We start from the raw sequence: 18,843 nt of genomic DNA, 5'->3' as shown, positions 1-18,843 counted from the left end.
GTCTCCCCTCTAACCCCTCTAACCCTCCCCTCTCTGAGACAGAGCACTCGGTCCTAAGCAGAGGCTTTACCTTCATCCCCCTCTGCCCACACCTTAATGAAGTCTGCGTGTGAATGCCAAACTCTTTTTCTGCTGCCTCCATCTCTCAGCATACTTTCATGACTGTGGCTCTCCACCCTCCCCACCCAAGACCCATTCTCCTGGTTTAAGCATTCCTCCTTTGGACATCTTGTCCTGGCCAGCTGCTTGCTTTGGATATTTTTATTTCCAATTGCTGCTGAGACAACAACTGTCTCAACTTCACCACTCCCCTCTCTTATTCTAATCCCAACCTCATCATCAAACCTGCAGACAAGGCTGGTGTTGATGTGGTCTGCGGCACTGACTTTTATCTTGCTGAGGCTAAACAACAACTCTCAGATATCTCCTCCAACTTACCCCTTCCACAGGACCCCACCACAGCACATCAACCCACCATCTCCAACCTCATCACCTCCCTCCCACGGCTGTCACTCTCACTATCTCCCATCCCCCCACTTCTTGTTTTTACCTTTTACCCAAGATGCATAACCCAACCATCTGGGTAGACCCATTGTTTCCACTTGCCCTTTCCCCACTGAACTATTTTTTGTCTTACCTTGACCATGACTCTGTCTTTTCTCCCCTGGTCCAGTCCCTCCCCACCTACATCCTTGATACCTGACATGCCCTCCATCTCTTCAATGACTTCAGATTCCCCCAACTAGACTGTTTCATATTTACGATGGATGACTAATCTCTTTATACCTCCATCTCCCAAAGAGAAGATCTTAAAGCACCACTTCTTCCTAGATCAGAGATCCGACCAATCAACCTCTACCACCACCCTCCTCTGGCTCTCAGAACTTGTCCTCACTCTGAACAACCTTTCCTTTAACTCATCTCAGTTCCTTCAAATTAAATTAGTAGCCATGGGGACCCACCTGTTTGTGGGCTCTGTGGAGCAATCCATGTTGCAAGCCGACACAAGGCCCCTCAACTCTTCCTCTGTTACATTGATGACTACATCAGGACTGCCTCATGCACCCATGATGAGCTTATCAACTTCATTCACTTTGCAGCTAACTTCCACACCGATCTCAAACTCACCTGGTCAATCTCTGACAACACTCTCCCCTTCTGGATATCTCTGTCTCCATCTTGGGAGACAAGCTTTCCACCAAAATATATTACAAACCCATTAACTCCCACAACTACCTGTCACCTGTTAGGATTCTATTCCCTTCCCTCAATTTCTCCATCTCCAGCATATCTGTTCCCAAGTTGAGGTCTTCCAGTCTTCTGAAATATCTGCCGCCTTCTACAAATGTGGCTTTCCCTCCACCTCCATCAACTCATCTCTCACCTGCATCTCCTTCATTTCCCATTCATTTGCCCTGGCCCCCTCTGCCCCCCAGATGAAACAAACACAGGATTCCCCTTGTACTCACCTACCACCCCACCAGCCTCTGCATCCAAAACATTATCCTCTGTAATTTCTGGCACACAACAGGATTCCACGATCAGACACATCTTCCCCTCTCTGCCTTCTGTAGGGACTGCTTGCTCCGTGACTCCCTCGTGCATCATCCCTCTCCACCAATCGCCCACCCCGGTACCTTCCCCTGTGGCCGCAGGAGATGCCACACTTGCACCCACACCTCTTCCTTCACCACAGTTCGGGACTCCAAACAGATTTACTGCATCCAGTGCTCCCTTTGTGGCCTTCTCTACATTGGAGAGACTGGGCGCAGACTAGGAGTTCGCTTCGCTGAGCACCTTCGATCTGTCCACATCAGTGACAGAGACCTTCTAGTAGCCAACCATATCAGTTCTTCATCACACTCCCATACTCACTTGTTTGTCCATGGCCTCGTACTACCCCACCAAGACCACCCGTAAATTGAAGGAACAACATATGATTTTCCATCTTGGCACTCTCCAGCTAGATGGCGTTAACATGGACTTTTCTGGTTTCTGCTGAACTGCTCTCTTTGCCCCTCCCTTCTCTTCTCCCTCTTAGCTCTCCACCCCCTTCCCTCTCTATTCACCCAGCCATCCCTCCTCCCCTTGCTTGCTACTTGTCCCCTCCCTCCCTCTTCCACCTATTACCTCCTGCCTTTGCAACCATGCCTCCCCTTACCCTTTTATTCGGATGATTGCCAGTATTTTTCCTTATCTCGACCCATTGATGAAGGGTACAAGCCTGAAACGTCGGATATGTATTTTTATCTTTGTTATATAAAAGACACTGTTTGACCTGCTGAGTTTCTTCAGCAATGTGTTTTTACTTTTTAATCCAGAGTTCAAAGATGGAAATGAAAGGCAATGAAGTGCCTGCAGTGTACACAGATGCTTTAATAAGTAGGGGAGAACACTAACTTGCAAGTGAAATTTTATGAAAGTCCAAAAACTTTACATGTAGGATAGCTAAAATGAGCTAAAAATGTAAAAAATAAACAAGTCAGGAAGCATCTGTTGAAAATGAAACAGGTTACTGTAATGTTTCATGTCAAAGACTCATCATGAGAACTAAAGAAAACTAGTTAGGGTGAATAAAGGAGGGTTAGATCAAAAGAAGCATCTCTGTTGAGGTGAGGTCATGGTTGCCATGGTGAAAAACAGTTGATAAAGGCACTTGTTTGATAGATTAATTAGAGCAGTTGAGAAAAAAGGCAAGCAAATGAACATGTCCAAGTCACAAGCTGAAGCTGCAGGAGAAGGCCTCCATATAGCAGTTCAAGGAGAAAGAAACCCCTGTGAAAGAGCAAACAGTGAGAGCAAATTAACTTGATTTCACAGACTGATTCCAGAAGGCTGCAATGTACACAGAAGGAAGATGAGGTGCTGTTCTAGTTTATGGTGGGCTTAGTAGAAAGTTCCCTTGTAACCACAGGAGATGTAACACCTCTTCACAACCCACCATCCTGGTGTCCAAAATTCTTCCAGGCCATGCATTTCTTCCAATCTGATGTACTTCATTTGGAATTCACAATATGGTCTCCTTAACCATTTGGAGAAACCAAATGCAGACTGAGTGACTGCCTTTTGGAGAACCAATCACTTTAATTCTCTTTCCCTCATCCACTCTGATCTCTGTCTGTTGTCTCCTGCAATCTTCTAATGAAGCCCAGCATAAATTTGAGCAGAACAACATCTGCCTGACCACTATGCAGTTTTTCAGACTGTCTCACAGCACTTTAATATGTCTGTTTGTTTGTTTGTTTCCTCTTTGTCTCTTTCTATAAGTGTTTTCAGTAATATAGCAAGACTCATCCAGAAAAAGAGATCAGACACCTTCTCTTACTTACCCCTTGAACAGGACCCAACAAGAAAAAAAAACTTCTCCCTACAGTCATAATTTAGCAACCAGGTTCATCAAAAAGTTATCACTGCAGCAATTGTGGCTCCCTTATCAATGATATTCCTTTTGTCCTTTTCATTCCTCCTCCTGCTGCAACTTTGAATGGATATGTTTTCTTTCTCCTTTTCCCATTTTTGACACACTCTTCAACCTGAAACACTAACAATATTTTCTTTCCACAAATGCTGTTTGACCTGCTGGGTGTTTACGGCATTTCCTGTTTTTATTTTAGGTGAAATTGGGTGGCTGTCGTACATTAAATGAAATGTTATGTCTTTCAGCAAATACAGGCCTCAGCTGGAACAACACAATGACAATTTTTCCCTCTCCACCATTGCCGAAGGCTCCCAGGCAAATGTAAGAGAATTATTCACCACTTTGTCTAATCTTTTACCTCATGGGTGTGTGTTGGCTCATTATGATCGTATTACATGTTAGATAATCTCTACTTGAGTTATCGAGATTCCTATAGCAAAAAAAAAGTCCTTTTACCTTTTAAGCATGTTCAGAAATTTGAGAATTTTGGAAAAAGAATCTTGCTAAAGTGTAGGAGGCTGAGGGTGACTTTAGAGGTATATAAAATCTTGAGGGGTATCAATAATATGAACTGTCACTTTTTTCCTGGGGTGGAGGAGTACAAAACTACTTAACAAAGGCTTAACGTGAGAGGGGAAAGATTTAAAAGGGTCCTAAGGGGCAACATTTTCACACAGATGGTGGTTCATATATGGAATGAGTTGCCAGAGAAAGCTGTAGAGCTGGGTATAATTATGATGCGTGTTTACAAGTAATTTTAGACAAGTACATGCATATGGACCAAATGCAGGTAAATTGGACTAGCTCAGTTGGAAAGCCTGGTCAACATTGACAAGTTGGGTTGAATGGACTGTTTCTGTGGTGTGTGACTCCAATGCTTTAAGACTTTATTAAAGCGTTCTCTCTTAAATGGTTATCAAATTGTAGGATCATTTGAAGGGCATTGTACTGTGTAGATGAGCTTATTGTAATGGGATGTTCTAGCCATCTATATTTAGCAATAGACTGAGGAGGATGTGGAGCTTCCTGATATGTCTAGATTTCATTTTTGTTCTGAGAATATTGGTATTGATAACAAGGTCAGCATTATTATTCATCTCTACTTGCCCTAATATTGTGCCGGTGAGCCTTCTTATATTGTACTGCATGGCTTGATCAACCATTTCAGAAGCAAATCTTTGCTTTTGGTCTGGAGAAATATAAATCAGGTCAGATATGAATGAGCAAACAATAAGAAACTGGAGGGGCAGCATCCATGGAGAGAAATAATCAGTTAAGTTTCCCGTCTGGACCCTTATTGAGACTATAGTGGGAACATGAGATAGCAACTATAAAAGGGGAGGGGACAAGAAGTTTTAAGATACTGGATGTCTGTTTTTCTTCCTGAAAAATCTTTGGCTCACTTGCTTGGATTTTGTGATAACCCAACACTGTTGCCCCAGGTTTCCATTTCCTGTGCAATGGGCAATTTTCAGAAGAACTGAGAAAGTGTAGAAGTTATATTGCAGAAATGCCCACTTGGTCTTACAGGTCTCCTTCCACTCCAGTTTATATAATCATGTGGAGATAATGATAGAATCTGGGCATGTTTTTTTTAAAATTTTTTATTTTTCACACCATAAATCACATTAGCCATGATATACACTTTTTCTTTTTCACACATATACAGTGACTTTTTCTCCCCCCCCCTCCCTCCTCCCAAGCCACCCCCCCACCCCCCCTCTCATCCATTTTAGGTATACAATCTAGGTTGCATTAAACCAGTCAGACAATGTTGTCATTCAACAAAAATACACCAGAAATTCTACTGAGTCCATTCTTTTCTTTCCTTCTCCTTCCATCAACTTAGGTAATGTTTGTCCCCGGTAGGTTTTCGCTATTGTATTTAATGTAAGGCTCCCATACTTGTTCGAATATTTCAATATTATTTCTTAAACTATATGTTATTTTTTCTAATGGAATACATTTATTCATTTCTATATACCATTGTTGTATTTTCAAATTATCTTCCAATTTCCAGGTTGACATAATACATTTTTTTGCTAGTTGATGGAAATGTGAAAATACAAATGAGAATAATGTACACCTACTAGTAGGTCTTAAAGTTTGAAGTTTAGATACAATTTAATGGATTGAAGGAATTGTTTCTATCCTGTGTGACACTAAAACCTACAAGATCCTAAGAGGACTTGACAGACTAAATACATGAAAATATTTCCTCTTTAGAGTCCAGATTAGAGACAATTTGCGAATAAGGGGATGGGTATTAAAATTATGGAGACATAGGGAGATACACAGTCATAAGATATAAATGGGCCCTATGATAGGTTTGTCATTCCTTTGTTGTAGTCCTTTTTTTTTGCTCTCCTTTTCTCTATTTTAAATAATGGAGTAACATTTGTCACTGCCTGTAGAGCGCATCGAAAGAACCAAAGGCTTGTTGATCCAAACCAAGGCTTTTATTAACTAAAAGACTGGAGCATATCACAAGTAGGTTGACCAGTCCAGAATGACCTGGTCTGGCTAGGAGCAATCCTTTAAGACCTGCCAGTAGGTGTGGCGACACTCTCAGCCAATCACAGTCATCCTCCACTACCATCTGTACAAATGTACATATTGGTGATAGAATCTGTACTATCACACTGCCACTCTGCAGAGACCCGTGATAATCTACAGAATTGCGGGACATGACTAATAGTGCGTTCATATGTCCATGGATACCACTTTTACCACTTTGGGTTCCATGTGGATTAACCATTAGGATGAGTAGGCTTAAGCCTAGGGGCCTGGAAGGGAGGGGGGCCCGAGAGCAAAAAAGAGGTTTAATTGAGTGTACACGTGAGTATTTTGGATGATATTTTAGTACTTTTGCATATTTTTTTCATATCTCGATTATTACAAATACTATTTTGTTTTTCAAACATATAAACATTTAGAAGTAATGCTTTTAGGACTTTATACTGCAGCCACGAGATTGTGTTTACCATGATGACGTTATTACGTCACGGGTTGGCATTAACATGCGTGCATACTGGTTAAAGACAGGGAGCAAAGCCAGTTGGAACATGAATGCCAGTATTGAGAAATCTATAAAATATGACGGTAAACAGAACTGTTACTTTAGTAAGTCCATGTTTTGCTGCTCCCTTACAAATGGCGAGAAAATCAGAAGAAGTGGCTGTGTTGTTCTCCAAGGACACGTAAGGCATCTGTTTTAACTGCAAACTGTTTTCAAATGATTATTCGACAATACCAGTCAGAACCTGATTACATGAAAGCACTTCTGCAAAGGGTTGTTGCTCATTCATGTAGTACATTAAATATAGTACAACGATACAAGTTATTTAATGTTACTTAATAACACTTTATATTGTTCAACGAAGGGTGGGGCGGGGGAGGGGTGTCAAGGTCAGAGGGAGCCTTATTAAAGCTCAGCCTAGGGGCCTGGGTGGTAGTTAATCCTCCACTGTCTGGGTTGCAGATTATCAGGCTCTAAAGATTTTTCATCTTTCAATCCTATTAACATCTCCATTGTTTCCAGGTTAAAACATAATATAGTTTCATTCAGACAGTGCGAAGTACCACACATTGGGAAATCAAATTCTGTAAAGAGTAAATGGCAGGAATGTTAGAATGTTGATGTACAGAGGGAGATTGAGGTTCAAGTACAGGTATATAGTTCCCTGAAGGTGGTGATACTTACCTTAATAAACCGAGACATTGAGCACAAGAGTTGGAACATCATGTTGTAGAAAACATTGGTTCAATTGTGTACAGTTCTGGTCACAACACAACAGAAATAATGTGTAATCAATAGAAGAATGCAGAAGAGATTCACCAGAATGTTGCTTGGAATTGAGGACTGTAGTTAAAGAGGGATTGGATAGTCTGGGTTTATTTTCACTGCAACAATGGAGGATGAAGGGTAATCTTATTGAGGTTTATAAAATTATGAGAGGCATAGATAGGATACATAGTCAGAGTCTTTTTTTCTTAGGGCAGAAAAGTCCAAAATTAGAGGGCACAGGTTTAAATGAGAGGAGAGAAATTTAAAGGAGATCCGAGGAGTAATTTTTTTTTGCATAAGAGGTAATGATTATTTGGAATGAGCTTCTGGAGTTGGTGATAGTTTAAAAGGCATTTGTACAGGTGCTTTGATAGGAACAGTGTTGGGTTATGGCCTAATGCATGCAAATGGAATTAGTGTTGATTAGCAAAATGATTGGCATGGGCAAGCTAGGCCAAAAAGCTTGTTTCTGTGCAATATGATTATAGATAGCATAAAATGAAGGACCTATTTCCATCGCAGTGTGCTTAAAGACCAGGTGTATGACAAAAGAAACCATGTAGTAGTTGATTGGCAATTCATTTGCTGGAAGAGAGCTGGTGGCAGAAATTTAAAACCTATTTTAAGAACTATTTGGAAATGTTTGAAAATAGAAAAATAATGTTTATTCACTTGGTTCTGGTATTTAGGATCAGGTTGACAGAATTTTCTTGATGGCCCAAATAGTCTCCTGCATTTTAAACCTTTAAAGATTTTTCAATATTTTTATATTTTCTGTGTTTTAGCTACACAACTTAAAGCCAACTAGTATTGACCTATCGAATGCACCAGCCTGATGAACTATCTATTTAGACCTATGCTTGTCCTTTGTTAATGGAACACAATGGTCATTAAATGCTAAATACTTCAAGAATTGGATAAAATTAAAAATTGATCAAAATGGAAAGGCATCAAAGAGGGCTAAAAGTAATAAGATTTGTTTGCTCATATCCCATGTAGTCATGTTAAAGGATGATCTTCTGCCTTAGTTCAGGTAAACATGCATCTCAACCAAATTCTCATCTTGTGTTCCATCACTGTATATAATCCTGTTGCAATTGATGACTTACCATTGTGTAGAATCCTTATGGAACAAACTATCTATTCTGTCTGATTATAGAATCCAGGGGTAGGCAACCTACGGCTGTGAGCCAGATCCAAATTTATCCAGCCCGGTGCAAGGCTCAACCCCCTCGGTGTGAGGTTCCCTCCTCGTTGGTGTGAGGCCCCCCCCCCTTGGTGCAAGGCTCCCCCACTCTGGTGCGAAGCTCCACCCCCCAGTGTGAGGCTCCCCCCTTTGGTGCGTGGCTCACCTGCTCTCTGTGCATTGGAGATCCCCCCACCCTCTGTTGTGGATACATCCCCGCCCTCTTTTGTGGATACACTCCCCCGCCCTCTGCACTGGAGAACCCCCTCCCCCTGCCATCTCCCCCTATCTGTGCATAAATCCCCCTCTCTCTCACTCTCTCTGTCAATTCCTTTCTCTGTGTGTGACTCATCCCCTCTCTGCTTGAGAACCCCCTCTATTTGTGTGACATTCCCCCTCTCCACTGTGACATTCCCCCTCTCCACTGTCTGTTTTGGGGTTTAGTTATTTTTGTTTTCATTGTAACTAATTTTTCTCCTTTTTGACTTGTTTTTTTTTTAAAAATTGTTCCATTTTAATGACTAATGTGATTTTTGGTGCATTTCCAGATTTGAAGATGCCTTCCCTGATCATCATATTCATTTCATTTATTTATCTCATTTATCTATCTATCTATTTATCTATTTATTTAATTTATGGCAGCCTCAGTATTGCTCACCGTTCAACCACTGACACATCATCCGGCCCACGCATGGGAAAAGATTGCCCGCCTCTGCCCTCAGTACTAAAGTAAAAGATTTTCTTTTCACCTCACTTAACCTAAATATTTGTAATTTAAAAAAAATGTAATCAGTGGAAGTGCAGAAGAAACCAAAACTTGGCTGTTTCGCAAGGAAGGAGCCCATAAACTTTGAGCAGAGTCCAAAGAGGGCTGTAGTCAAAACTAGGTTGAGAATGGCTGTGCCTCCCTCCTTTTACTCTGCATGAAATCTAATTGATTTGACACCTTCGATATGTGGAATAGTGTTGCAAACATTCCCTTCCCTTTGTTACCTTCTAATATAAGGAGCCTATTAGAAACTGAAAGATATACATATTTTATCAGTGCTTGACAATGATGCTTGAAAAGAAAATATTTAGACTCACGTATTCTTACTTTCTCTACTAGATTAACATAGTAATTCACCAAATATATGAAATTAGAGTTTCCTCATTTTTAAACCTTCTATAACGCATTGGTGTTACTGTGCTGTGCGACCAGGAACATCTTAATGTTTCACAACGTTCTGATTTTTAAAAAATCATCCTTGTATGTTTGGTTTATGAACATTTGAACCAATTCTATCTCCAGGACGATGTAAATGGTCAAAATAAAATCCACGAGTCATTAAAAACCTGCCCGAAAGATGACGACTCATTTAACGTGCAAAACAACTGGACGCCGAAGCACGAGAACAAGAACGGCGCAAGCGCAGAAGTTAATTCATTGCAGAACAACATGATATGAACCCATCGCACTGAATGTGTGGTGCTTTTATATTGCATCTGTTTCTTCCCCGCCTTATGGAACGCTTAGCATGCTTGGATGTATTTTATATGAGTATATATATGTAAAGAGAGATAATTACATGAAACCCTTTGTTATTCGTTTGACAAAAAAGACATAAAACAATAAAAGAAACCCTCTCCTGATGGAATTGTGATTTCCCCCCCAGGTTTAATTGAGAAAGTATTGCCGTTTAATGACATGTGCACATTTGTTGCTGAGCTTTTATTCTGGGCCACTCGGACTATGTCTTTTATTGCACCCACGTTTATTGTTTGAAATGAGTCAGAAAACTAAAAAAAACATCAATATTGAAATAAATAAATCTTTTTAAATTTATTGGTCCTTGTCATGAACATGTGGTCAGGTGTGTTCGTTGCGCGGGTAAGCCGGAACTGGAGCATGGCTTCCTGCCGTATTGGCCTCAAGAGTTTGGCGGAAGCACACAGAGAGCCATTGCCAAAGACAGCTCCATCTCTTCAGTAAGTCAACAGAAAACTCTCTGGGAATTTATTTTTCACAAATTGAACTACTCATTCTATTTTTTTGTACGTGCAAAGTCTGAACAACATGATTCCAACAATAAATTCCAGGCCATGTATGTGGGACACTTCTTTAAAAAGCCAAAAGCGTGGTGAATGGAGGGCCTTTACACTGAAAGCATCTCCTGTGTACAAGTTTACTCCTTTTTTGAATAGCCATTTGGCTAGAAAACCAACACTATTCACTTAGGCCCTCTCTCATCAATACGAGTCTCAGTAGACACCCACACTCATTTAGTGGGGTAAATAAGTCCATCTCATCTTTGGAAACACTATTTTCTCTGGAGGGTCCTGAGTGTAGTGCGCCTATATATGCAGCCCTCATTGGACCTCCAGAATGAGTGGGTGATTATAATAACAGTTACAGTACATGGGAAATGGACCACATAGATCAATATCACCATGTGTTAAGGAGCAGAAGAAGAAGGGGCAGCAAATCTTTTGCCATTTTGTTAATTTTCCAGACTGTAAAGAAGAGGAAAGGAACAAAGTTGGCAAGTTCCAGTGTGTTCACTAAGGACTTAACTCTGGAGCTTCGGAAGTGCAACCTCTTTTGTCACTTGTTCTCTTTGTATGATCATGACATCTAGTCTTTCATGTTGTGATGTTGCAAAGGTGGTTGATTGGACCAATGTTGGCTCAAAATTTCCTTTCATACAGATGACAGAGGTAAAAGGATGCTGTAGTATTAATGGTTCGTGATATTCCGTTTTCCTTCCTCAATTCCAGCTTCATCATATGAACAAGTGCTGCATTTTACGGAGGAACACCAAACAGGATGATCCAGTGCTTGTTTTTCCCCAGTATTCAATGTCAATATTGAAACTCATCGGGAATATTCTAAGAGAGTTTTTGAATCTCTTTTTCTGTCCACCACATGACCATTTGCCTTCGGTCATCTCTCCCTTTGATATCTAACATCAGACATTTTTCTAACGTCTGATTTATAGAACAATTTACATGTTGTGCTGACCCATATATTCCTTTTTTATAAAAAAAGTACTGAACTCTCCCTACCCTGTAATCTTCTATTCTTCTTCTTCTAACCATGTGCCTGTCCAAGAGTCTCTTAAATGCCCCTAATGTTTCAACCTCCATCACCATCACTGGAAGGAATTCCAGGCACCCACAACTCTGTGTTTAAAAAAAAACTTATGCCTGGTGTCTCCCATAAACTTCCCTCCCTTAACTTTGTACATAGGTCCTCTGGTGTTTACTATTTCTGCCCTGGGAAAAAGGTGCTGGTTGTCCACCATATCTATGCCTCTCATAATCTTTTTGTTCCCAAATTTTGTTTTATTAGTACATGTAATTAATAATACATAAATAGCCATAATTTATATGTCAAAAGAAAACATTACATAATTTTATAATTTCCCCTCCCCCTCCCATTCCCATATATCTTATAACTACATTATATTCTAGAAGTATTATCTCCTACAACTATACTTATGCCCAGTAAATATAAAATATGTAGTAACTGAAAAAAATTACATTACCTAAAATACATGATCAAAGTTTAATTCTATAAACATAACAAAATTATGTATAAAATAAGATAAACTAATAATAGTTTAAGTTTAAAAATAAATTGGAGGTGAAGTAAGGTGAGTTGAGGCCGGGGAGTGACAAAGGGCAGTTTATAATTTAATAAGTTATTATAAAGTTATAACACCAATCTTTTGCATATACAGAAACCAAATTTTCAGAAAGACTTCATAATGATTCCTTAAATTGTATGTAATCTTTTCCAGTGGTATACGACTTTGCATCTCTCCATGCCATCTATTTAATACCAAATCAGTTTCTAATTTCCATGAAACAGCTATCACTTTCTAGCCACAGCGAATGAAATTTGGATTTATCTGTGAGATATCCCCCAAAAGGAATAACATAGGATTCCTCGGAAGTCTAACACCTATTACCTATTGAAGAAAATCTATTAAACCAGTCCAAAAAATATTCAGCCTGGGATGTGTCCATGTAGAATGTAAGAATGTACCTATGTCTGTTTCCATTTATGTTAAATAATATAAATGTTATTAATTGGTCAAAGAAAGGAATAAAATCTATTAAAGACTGTATCAAGGTAAAGAGTTAATGACATTTGATCAATTGAAAATTAAATATGAAATACACAATAATACAATATTTGGATACTACCAGTTAAAAGCCTATCTGCAGGAAAGATTAACTGCTTCTTATTCACTGCTATAAGAGGATGAAATACAAATAACAATATCAAATCCAAATATAAAGAAGCTTATATCTGTGATGTATTTATTACTTTTAAGGGAGGGTGGTAAAGAGGAAGGATCTATATAAATCAAAACAAAGATGGGAAAAAGACTTGGGTAAAGTTATAACTGATAGAAATTGTTACAAATATGTTATGATAGTATCAACAATACCATAAATGTGTGATATAGAATGGTACAATATAATTTTATATATCAGTCATATTTTACACCACAAAAATTGAATAGATTGCATCCAGTCATTTTGAATAAATGTTTCCCATGTAAGCATGCCTCTTATTATCTTCTAGACCTCTATCAAGTCTCCTCTCATCCTTCTATGCTCCAAAATGAAAAGTCTCAGCTTTGCTAACCTTGCCTCATAAGGCTTGTTTTCCATCCAGGCAACATCCTGGTAAATCTTCTCTGCTCCCTTTCCATGCTTCCACATTCTTCCTATAATGAGATGACCAGAACAGAACTCAATATCCTAAGTGTGGTCTCAAAAGAGATTTATGGAGTTGCAACATGACCTCTTGACACTTGAACTCAATCCCCTTAGTAATGAAACCCATAATCTCACAGGCCTTCTTAACTATCCAATCAAACTGCATGGCGACCTTGATGGATGTATAGATTTGGTTCTCAAAGTTCCTCTGTTCATCCATAATGCTAAGTAACTGACCATTAACCTTGTACTCAGACTTCTGGTTTGTCTTTTCACAGTGCATCACCCCATACTTATCTGGATTGAACTCCATCTGCCTCTTTTCCGCCCAACTTCGCATCCTTATGGAAACTTTCAGCTCTATCCACAACTCCTCCAACCTTCGTATCATCCGCAAACTTACTGAACCATCCTTCTGCCTCTTCATCTAGTCATTTATAAAAATCACGAAAGCAGGAGTCCAAGAACAGATCTTATTGAACTCCACTCATCACTGACCTCCTGGCAGAATACTTTCCTTCCACTACTACCCTCTGCTTTCTACACGCAAGGCTGTTTTTTTATCCACACAGCCAATGTTCCATGGATGCTATGCCCCATGACTTTCTGAATGAGTCTCTCATGGAGGACATTATCAAATGCCTTGATAAAATCCATATAGACCACATCTACCACCCTACCATCGTCAATTTATTTTGTTACCTCCACAAAAAAACTCAATTAGGCTTATAAGGCATGACCTTCCCTTCACAAAGCCATGCTGACTATCCTTGAGTAAACTGTACTTCTCCAAATGCTCATAGATCCTATCCTAAAGAATCCTCTCCAATAGTTCGCACACCACTGACGTAAGACTTACTAGTCTCTAATATCCAGGATTCTCCTATTACCTTTTTTTAAACATAGGGACATTTTCCAATACTCCAGCGTCTCCCCTGCGGCCAAAGAGAACTCAAAGATCATAGCCATTGCCCCAGCTATCTCTTCCCTCACTTCCCACAGCTACCTGGGGTATATTGTGTCTGGCCTGGGAACTTATCAATATTAATGTTTTTAAGAAGATCCAACACTTCCTTAATCTCAACATTGTCCAGCGCACAAGTCTATTCTATTCCGACTTCACTCTGATCAAGGTCCTTTCGTGAATACTGAAGCAAAGTATTCATTTAGAACCTCCCCAACCTCCTCTGCCTCCAGGCACATGTTGCCTCCTTTATCCTTTAGCAGCCCCACCTTCATTCCCATCATTTTTTCTGTTCTTCACATACACATAGAATGCCTTGGGGTTCTCCTTAATCCTACATGCCAAGGCCTTCTCATGCCCCCTTCAAGCTCTCCCAAATCCTTTCTTAAGCTCCTTCCTGGCTACCATATACTTCTCATGAGCCCTTCCTGTTTCCTGCTTCCTATATCTAATGTATGTTTCCTTCTTCCTCTTGACCAGCTGCCTCACCTGTTTCTTCAACCATGGTTCCCTTTTCCTACCATCTTTTCCCTGTCTTAGTGGGATAAACCTATCCTGAACCCTGCCCATGGTCTCTAAACTACCTCCACATTAGTTCTGTGCTCTCACCCTTGAATATTTGTTTCCAATTAACTCTCACTAGTTTCTGCCTCATCCCATCGTAATTAGCCCGACCCCAATTAAACCCTTTCCCATTTTTTTCTGCTTTTTCCTTGTTCCAAAATGCTCACCTACCAAGAGGTCCACCACCTGACTAGGCTCATTAACCAGATTTAGATTCAATATGGCCTCTCCTCTCATCAACTGGTCCACATACTGTATTAGGAATCCTTCTTGATCACACTTGACAAATTCTGCCCCATCTATCCTTCTAGCAATCAGGAAATGCCAGTCAATATTAGAGAAGTTGAAGTCTCCCATAAGTCTCCCATTCCAAAATCTGCCTGCTTCTCTGTTCCTCAGTTATTGAAATGATACCAAGTCCTTGCTTGGTATTGTTGAGGAAAGGAAACAATTCTGAACGACTGAAGATCACAATAGTTTATATATGGTAAATTCCAGAAGAATAGCAATTAGAATTCATTATTACTGCAAATAATAAATGGAAAATAGTTGGTGATTGGTTGACATGGTGATGCCACAATTAGTGACTCACTGAGACCCTGTACAAAGCACACACCAGTGATTGCTCCTGTCCTATTTCTGACTCCCACCCACACCATCTCAGTAGATACTCTCTCTGGCTTTGATGCAGTTTAACATATAATTTTCTGTACACTTCGTCCAAAAATCTGAAGATTTCTTCTTGTATCCAAGGCAATGAAAAGATTACCTTGGTTACACAAGCATTGATCCAATCCTTGCAAGATTTTCCTTCATCTTGCAGAAAATGTTTAGTACAGATTGTTGATCAGTTGCTGCTAAATTATTTTTGTTGACATTTAATTATATATAGTCATGAATCCAAGTTTAAATTTTAAATGCCTTTGAGTTTTCTTCCTAGTCCGATGAATAATAGTTATTTTTCATCATCTATAACTCAGTATTACAATCACATCACTTTGATCTATCTAACCTGTGCAATTACTTCTTATTCCTGTCTCCTTGTATAACATGGGACGAGTCTGGCTTTGCAATATGTCGATTTTCCATGTGATCTGGTACAGTAAAACTACAATAGTCTACTTTTGACTGCAGATGACCCCTGTTTGGTAATGGAAATTTGTACTTGGAGAATTCACAAACCACTACTAAAAATCTGTGATACAGAATAAAAATTCACTCACTGAATTTATTTCAATTTTTATTATCAGCTTGAATTTCTTGGACATGTACAAATGATGTGGGTTCACATACTGGAATATTGCAAATGGACTTTTTTTCTGGGGCTTCAGTTCTGTGTTCCCTTCAAACCCTCTGTGCCATGATTCCCATACACCAATTAAACTAAAATTCCCCTGGTCCCCTTCTCCCTATAAACTACTGGGATTCATGTTCTCTCATTTCCTTTATATTTAAGTTTCACTGGAAATATATTTTATTGTGTAACCTAAAAATATGAATTAAATTGGATTGGGTTATTTACAGGAATAACCTTCCAATAGTTCATAAAATCTGTCAATCTGGCACCACCAAAGATCTGAGAATGCATGGTGAATAGAATTTTACTGTATGTCAATGTAGCTATCATTGAACATATTGTCATAACTTTTCAATGTTTCAGTAGGCAATTTTGAAGCAATGATACTGAAAAATTCTTCTAAATGAGTTAAATTGTATCAGCCAGGCTATCCCAAAATGTAGGACAGTATCGGGGGCTTCAAAAAGTTAAGTATATTTGCCACCCAATTTCTTGCTCGAGATGGTGCAATCAGGGAGGAGGGAGAGGTGCAGCAAAGACTTTTCTGGACCAGTCAAGGAGGCAAGAATTGTGATTACATACATAGATGAGAGAATAGAACGATATAATTGGCTGATGCAGGTACCTGGTTTTAGGTGTTTTAAAAAGGATAGGATGGGAGGTAGAAAGTTGGGAGCAGGGGAAGTAGCATTACTGTTCAGAGATACACTGAAACCTTTTTAGAACACGATTCGTTAATCTGTGGAATCGCTTATAGCGCGGGTGTCTGTGGACCCCAAAAGCTGCTTTCAGGTGGAATCACCTGGAGAATGCGGCTCTGAAGCTGGCTGTGGTGTCTGCGAGGGATGTTCAGGTGGCAGCGCTGAAGGTGCTGTTCTGCCACCTGAAAGCTCCGCAGCAGGGAGAGGTGCTGCGGAGCAAACATCGGCTCCTAAGTCAGGGCAGGGACAGCCGCCTGACAGCCTCTCTCCCCGCTGCCACCAGCCACTCTCCCCGCTGCCGACAGTCTCCCCTCCCCACTACCGACAGCCTCCCCTCCCCGCTACCGACAGCCACCTTCCCCGCTACTGACAGCCACTCTCCCTGCTGCCTGACAGCCACTCTCCCCGCTGCCTGACAGACCCCGGCGTGAGATGTCAGGGCTGGGGCGGCCAGCGCAGGACTTTGGACCCCCATAGTCCCGCGCCAGCCACTCCAGCCCTGTTGTCCGTGGCTCGGCTGTTACGCGGTATGAAATCTTGGACCCCAACTATTGTGTTCTAACAAGATTTTACTGTAGTATTATGGCTATTGAAAGGAAGGATGCTGCAGATGGAGTGTCTACTGGTGTGGGTGGAAGTCAGAAATAGGAAAGGAGCTATCACTGTGCTGGGAGTAGTCTATAGGCCCCCAAGTAGCTCTCGGGACACTGAGGAGCAGATAAACGGGCAGATTTTGCAATGGTGTAGAAAATACAGGGCTGTAGTTAAAGGTGATTTCAACTTCCATAATATTGACTGGCACCTACTGACTGCAAAAGGGATAGATAGGGCTGAATTTGTCAGGTGTGTACAAGTAGGATGCCTGACACAGCACAGCATATGGACTGGCTGACTAGAGGAGAGGCCAGGTGGTGGGGCTCTCGGTGGGGAAACATTTTGGTGAGAGTGACCACAACTCCCTTAACTTCAACACAGCTATGGAAAAGGATATAAACAGTCAAATTGGTCAGTGCTTAACTGGGGAAGGGCTAATTATGAAGGGATGATGCAGGAACTAGCAAGAATAAATTGGAAACAGATGTTTAAGGGTGAAAGTGCAGAAGTAATGTGGAGGAAGTTTAGGGACCAAAGGCAGGGTTCAAGATAGATTTGACCCAATGGGACAAGGAAAAGAAGATAGGAAAAGGGAACCATGGTATAGTGTGAATAAAAGCTCTCACGACTGGAGGGAGAAAAAACACTTTTATTAGCTTTTAAATTATAGGTTGAGTTTCACAGTAGTCTTCAGAAGGGTTCTAGGTTTAGGCTGGAAACCAGCATTATATGTGAGCATATGGGGCCGGAGTCAGGAGTCAGGGTCAGCCATCAGCACAACACACTAGCAGTGAATCCCAGTTCACTGCATTCACCCCTTCCTGTAGAATTTAGGGTCTGTGAATGAAGACAGAGAACATGGGTTCAGAAAAAAAGGTTGAAAAATATACAGTATTTACAAATTTACAGGTTTAAGCGATCCGGTGTTCTGGAGATCCTGGTGGAACCCCTTAGCAACGGGGGGCCTTGGACTCCTTGGATATCCTGGTCCCCTTGTGAGGGAGGAGAGGCGGGCTGAGTCTCCAGTTCAACAGTTGGAGGGGGGTGCACTTTCCACCTGAACCAGATCCCCCATGCCCCTGACTGGGGTCAATGAGAATGAGCTTCATGGCTTGCAGGGCTCTTGATGCAACAGACCCTCTGTTCCAGTGGATGCCAAGTCTCTGATGGAGACAGTGTCCTCTCTGCCATCTGGGTACTCCACATAGGCATACGTGGGATTGGTGTGGAGCAGTCTCACCCTTTCCACTAGGGGGTCTGTCTTGCTTCTCCCCACGTGCTTCCTGAGAAGGACTGGACCAGAAATGATGAGCCCGGTTAGGAGCGTGCAGTTTCTGATCCCGACCTTCTTTCGAAAGTGAATAGGAGCTCGTGAGGAGTAGCGTTGGTCGCGGTACATAGTAGCGACCAGATGGAATAGAGCGCCATAGGGAGGACCTGCCAGCGTGAGTCTGGAAGGCCTTTTGACTTCAGGGCCAGTTTGACAGCCTTCCACACCGTGGTATTCTCCTTTTCCACCTGCTCGTTTCCCCTGAGGTTGTAGCTAGTAGTCCTGCTGGATGCAAAGCCCCTTGCCAGCAGGTACTGACATAGCTCATCACTTATAAAGGATGAACTCG

The 18,843-nt window shown here is 41.0% G+C and overlaps 1 protein-coding gene across 1 annotated transcript in view; it reads left to right on the top strand.

Moving 5' to 3' along the window:
* Positions 1 to 10,216, top strand: part of LOC138752777 (uncharacterized) — a 60,402-nt gene extending 50,186 nt beyond the window's left edge. The window contains exons 4-5 of the mRNA XM_069915442.1: positions 3,664 to 3,739; positions 9,683 to 10,216. Coding sequence (XP_069771543.1) covers positions 3,664 to 3,739; positions 9,683 to 9,838 — 232 coding nt within the window. The 3' untranslated portion in view covers positions 9,839 to 10,216. The remainder of the gene's footprint in view (positions 1 to 3,663; positions 3,740 to 9,682) is intronic.
* The last annotated feature ends 8,627 nt before the right edge of the window (positions 10,217 to 18,843 follow it).

This window comes from Narcine bancroftii, chromosome 2, assembly GCF_036971445.1.
Source record: "Narcine bancroftii isolate sNarBan1 chromosome 2, sNarBan1.hap1, whole genome shotgun sequence".
Lineage (NCBI taxonomy): Eukaryota > Metazoa > Chordata > Chondrichthyes > Torpediniformes > Narcinidae > Narcine > Narcine bancroftii.
The sequence above is the reverse complement of the archived record's forward strand: the minus strand, read 5'-3'. Positions and strand labels throughout refer to the sequence as shown.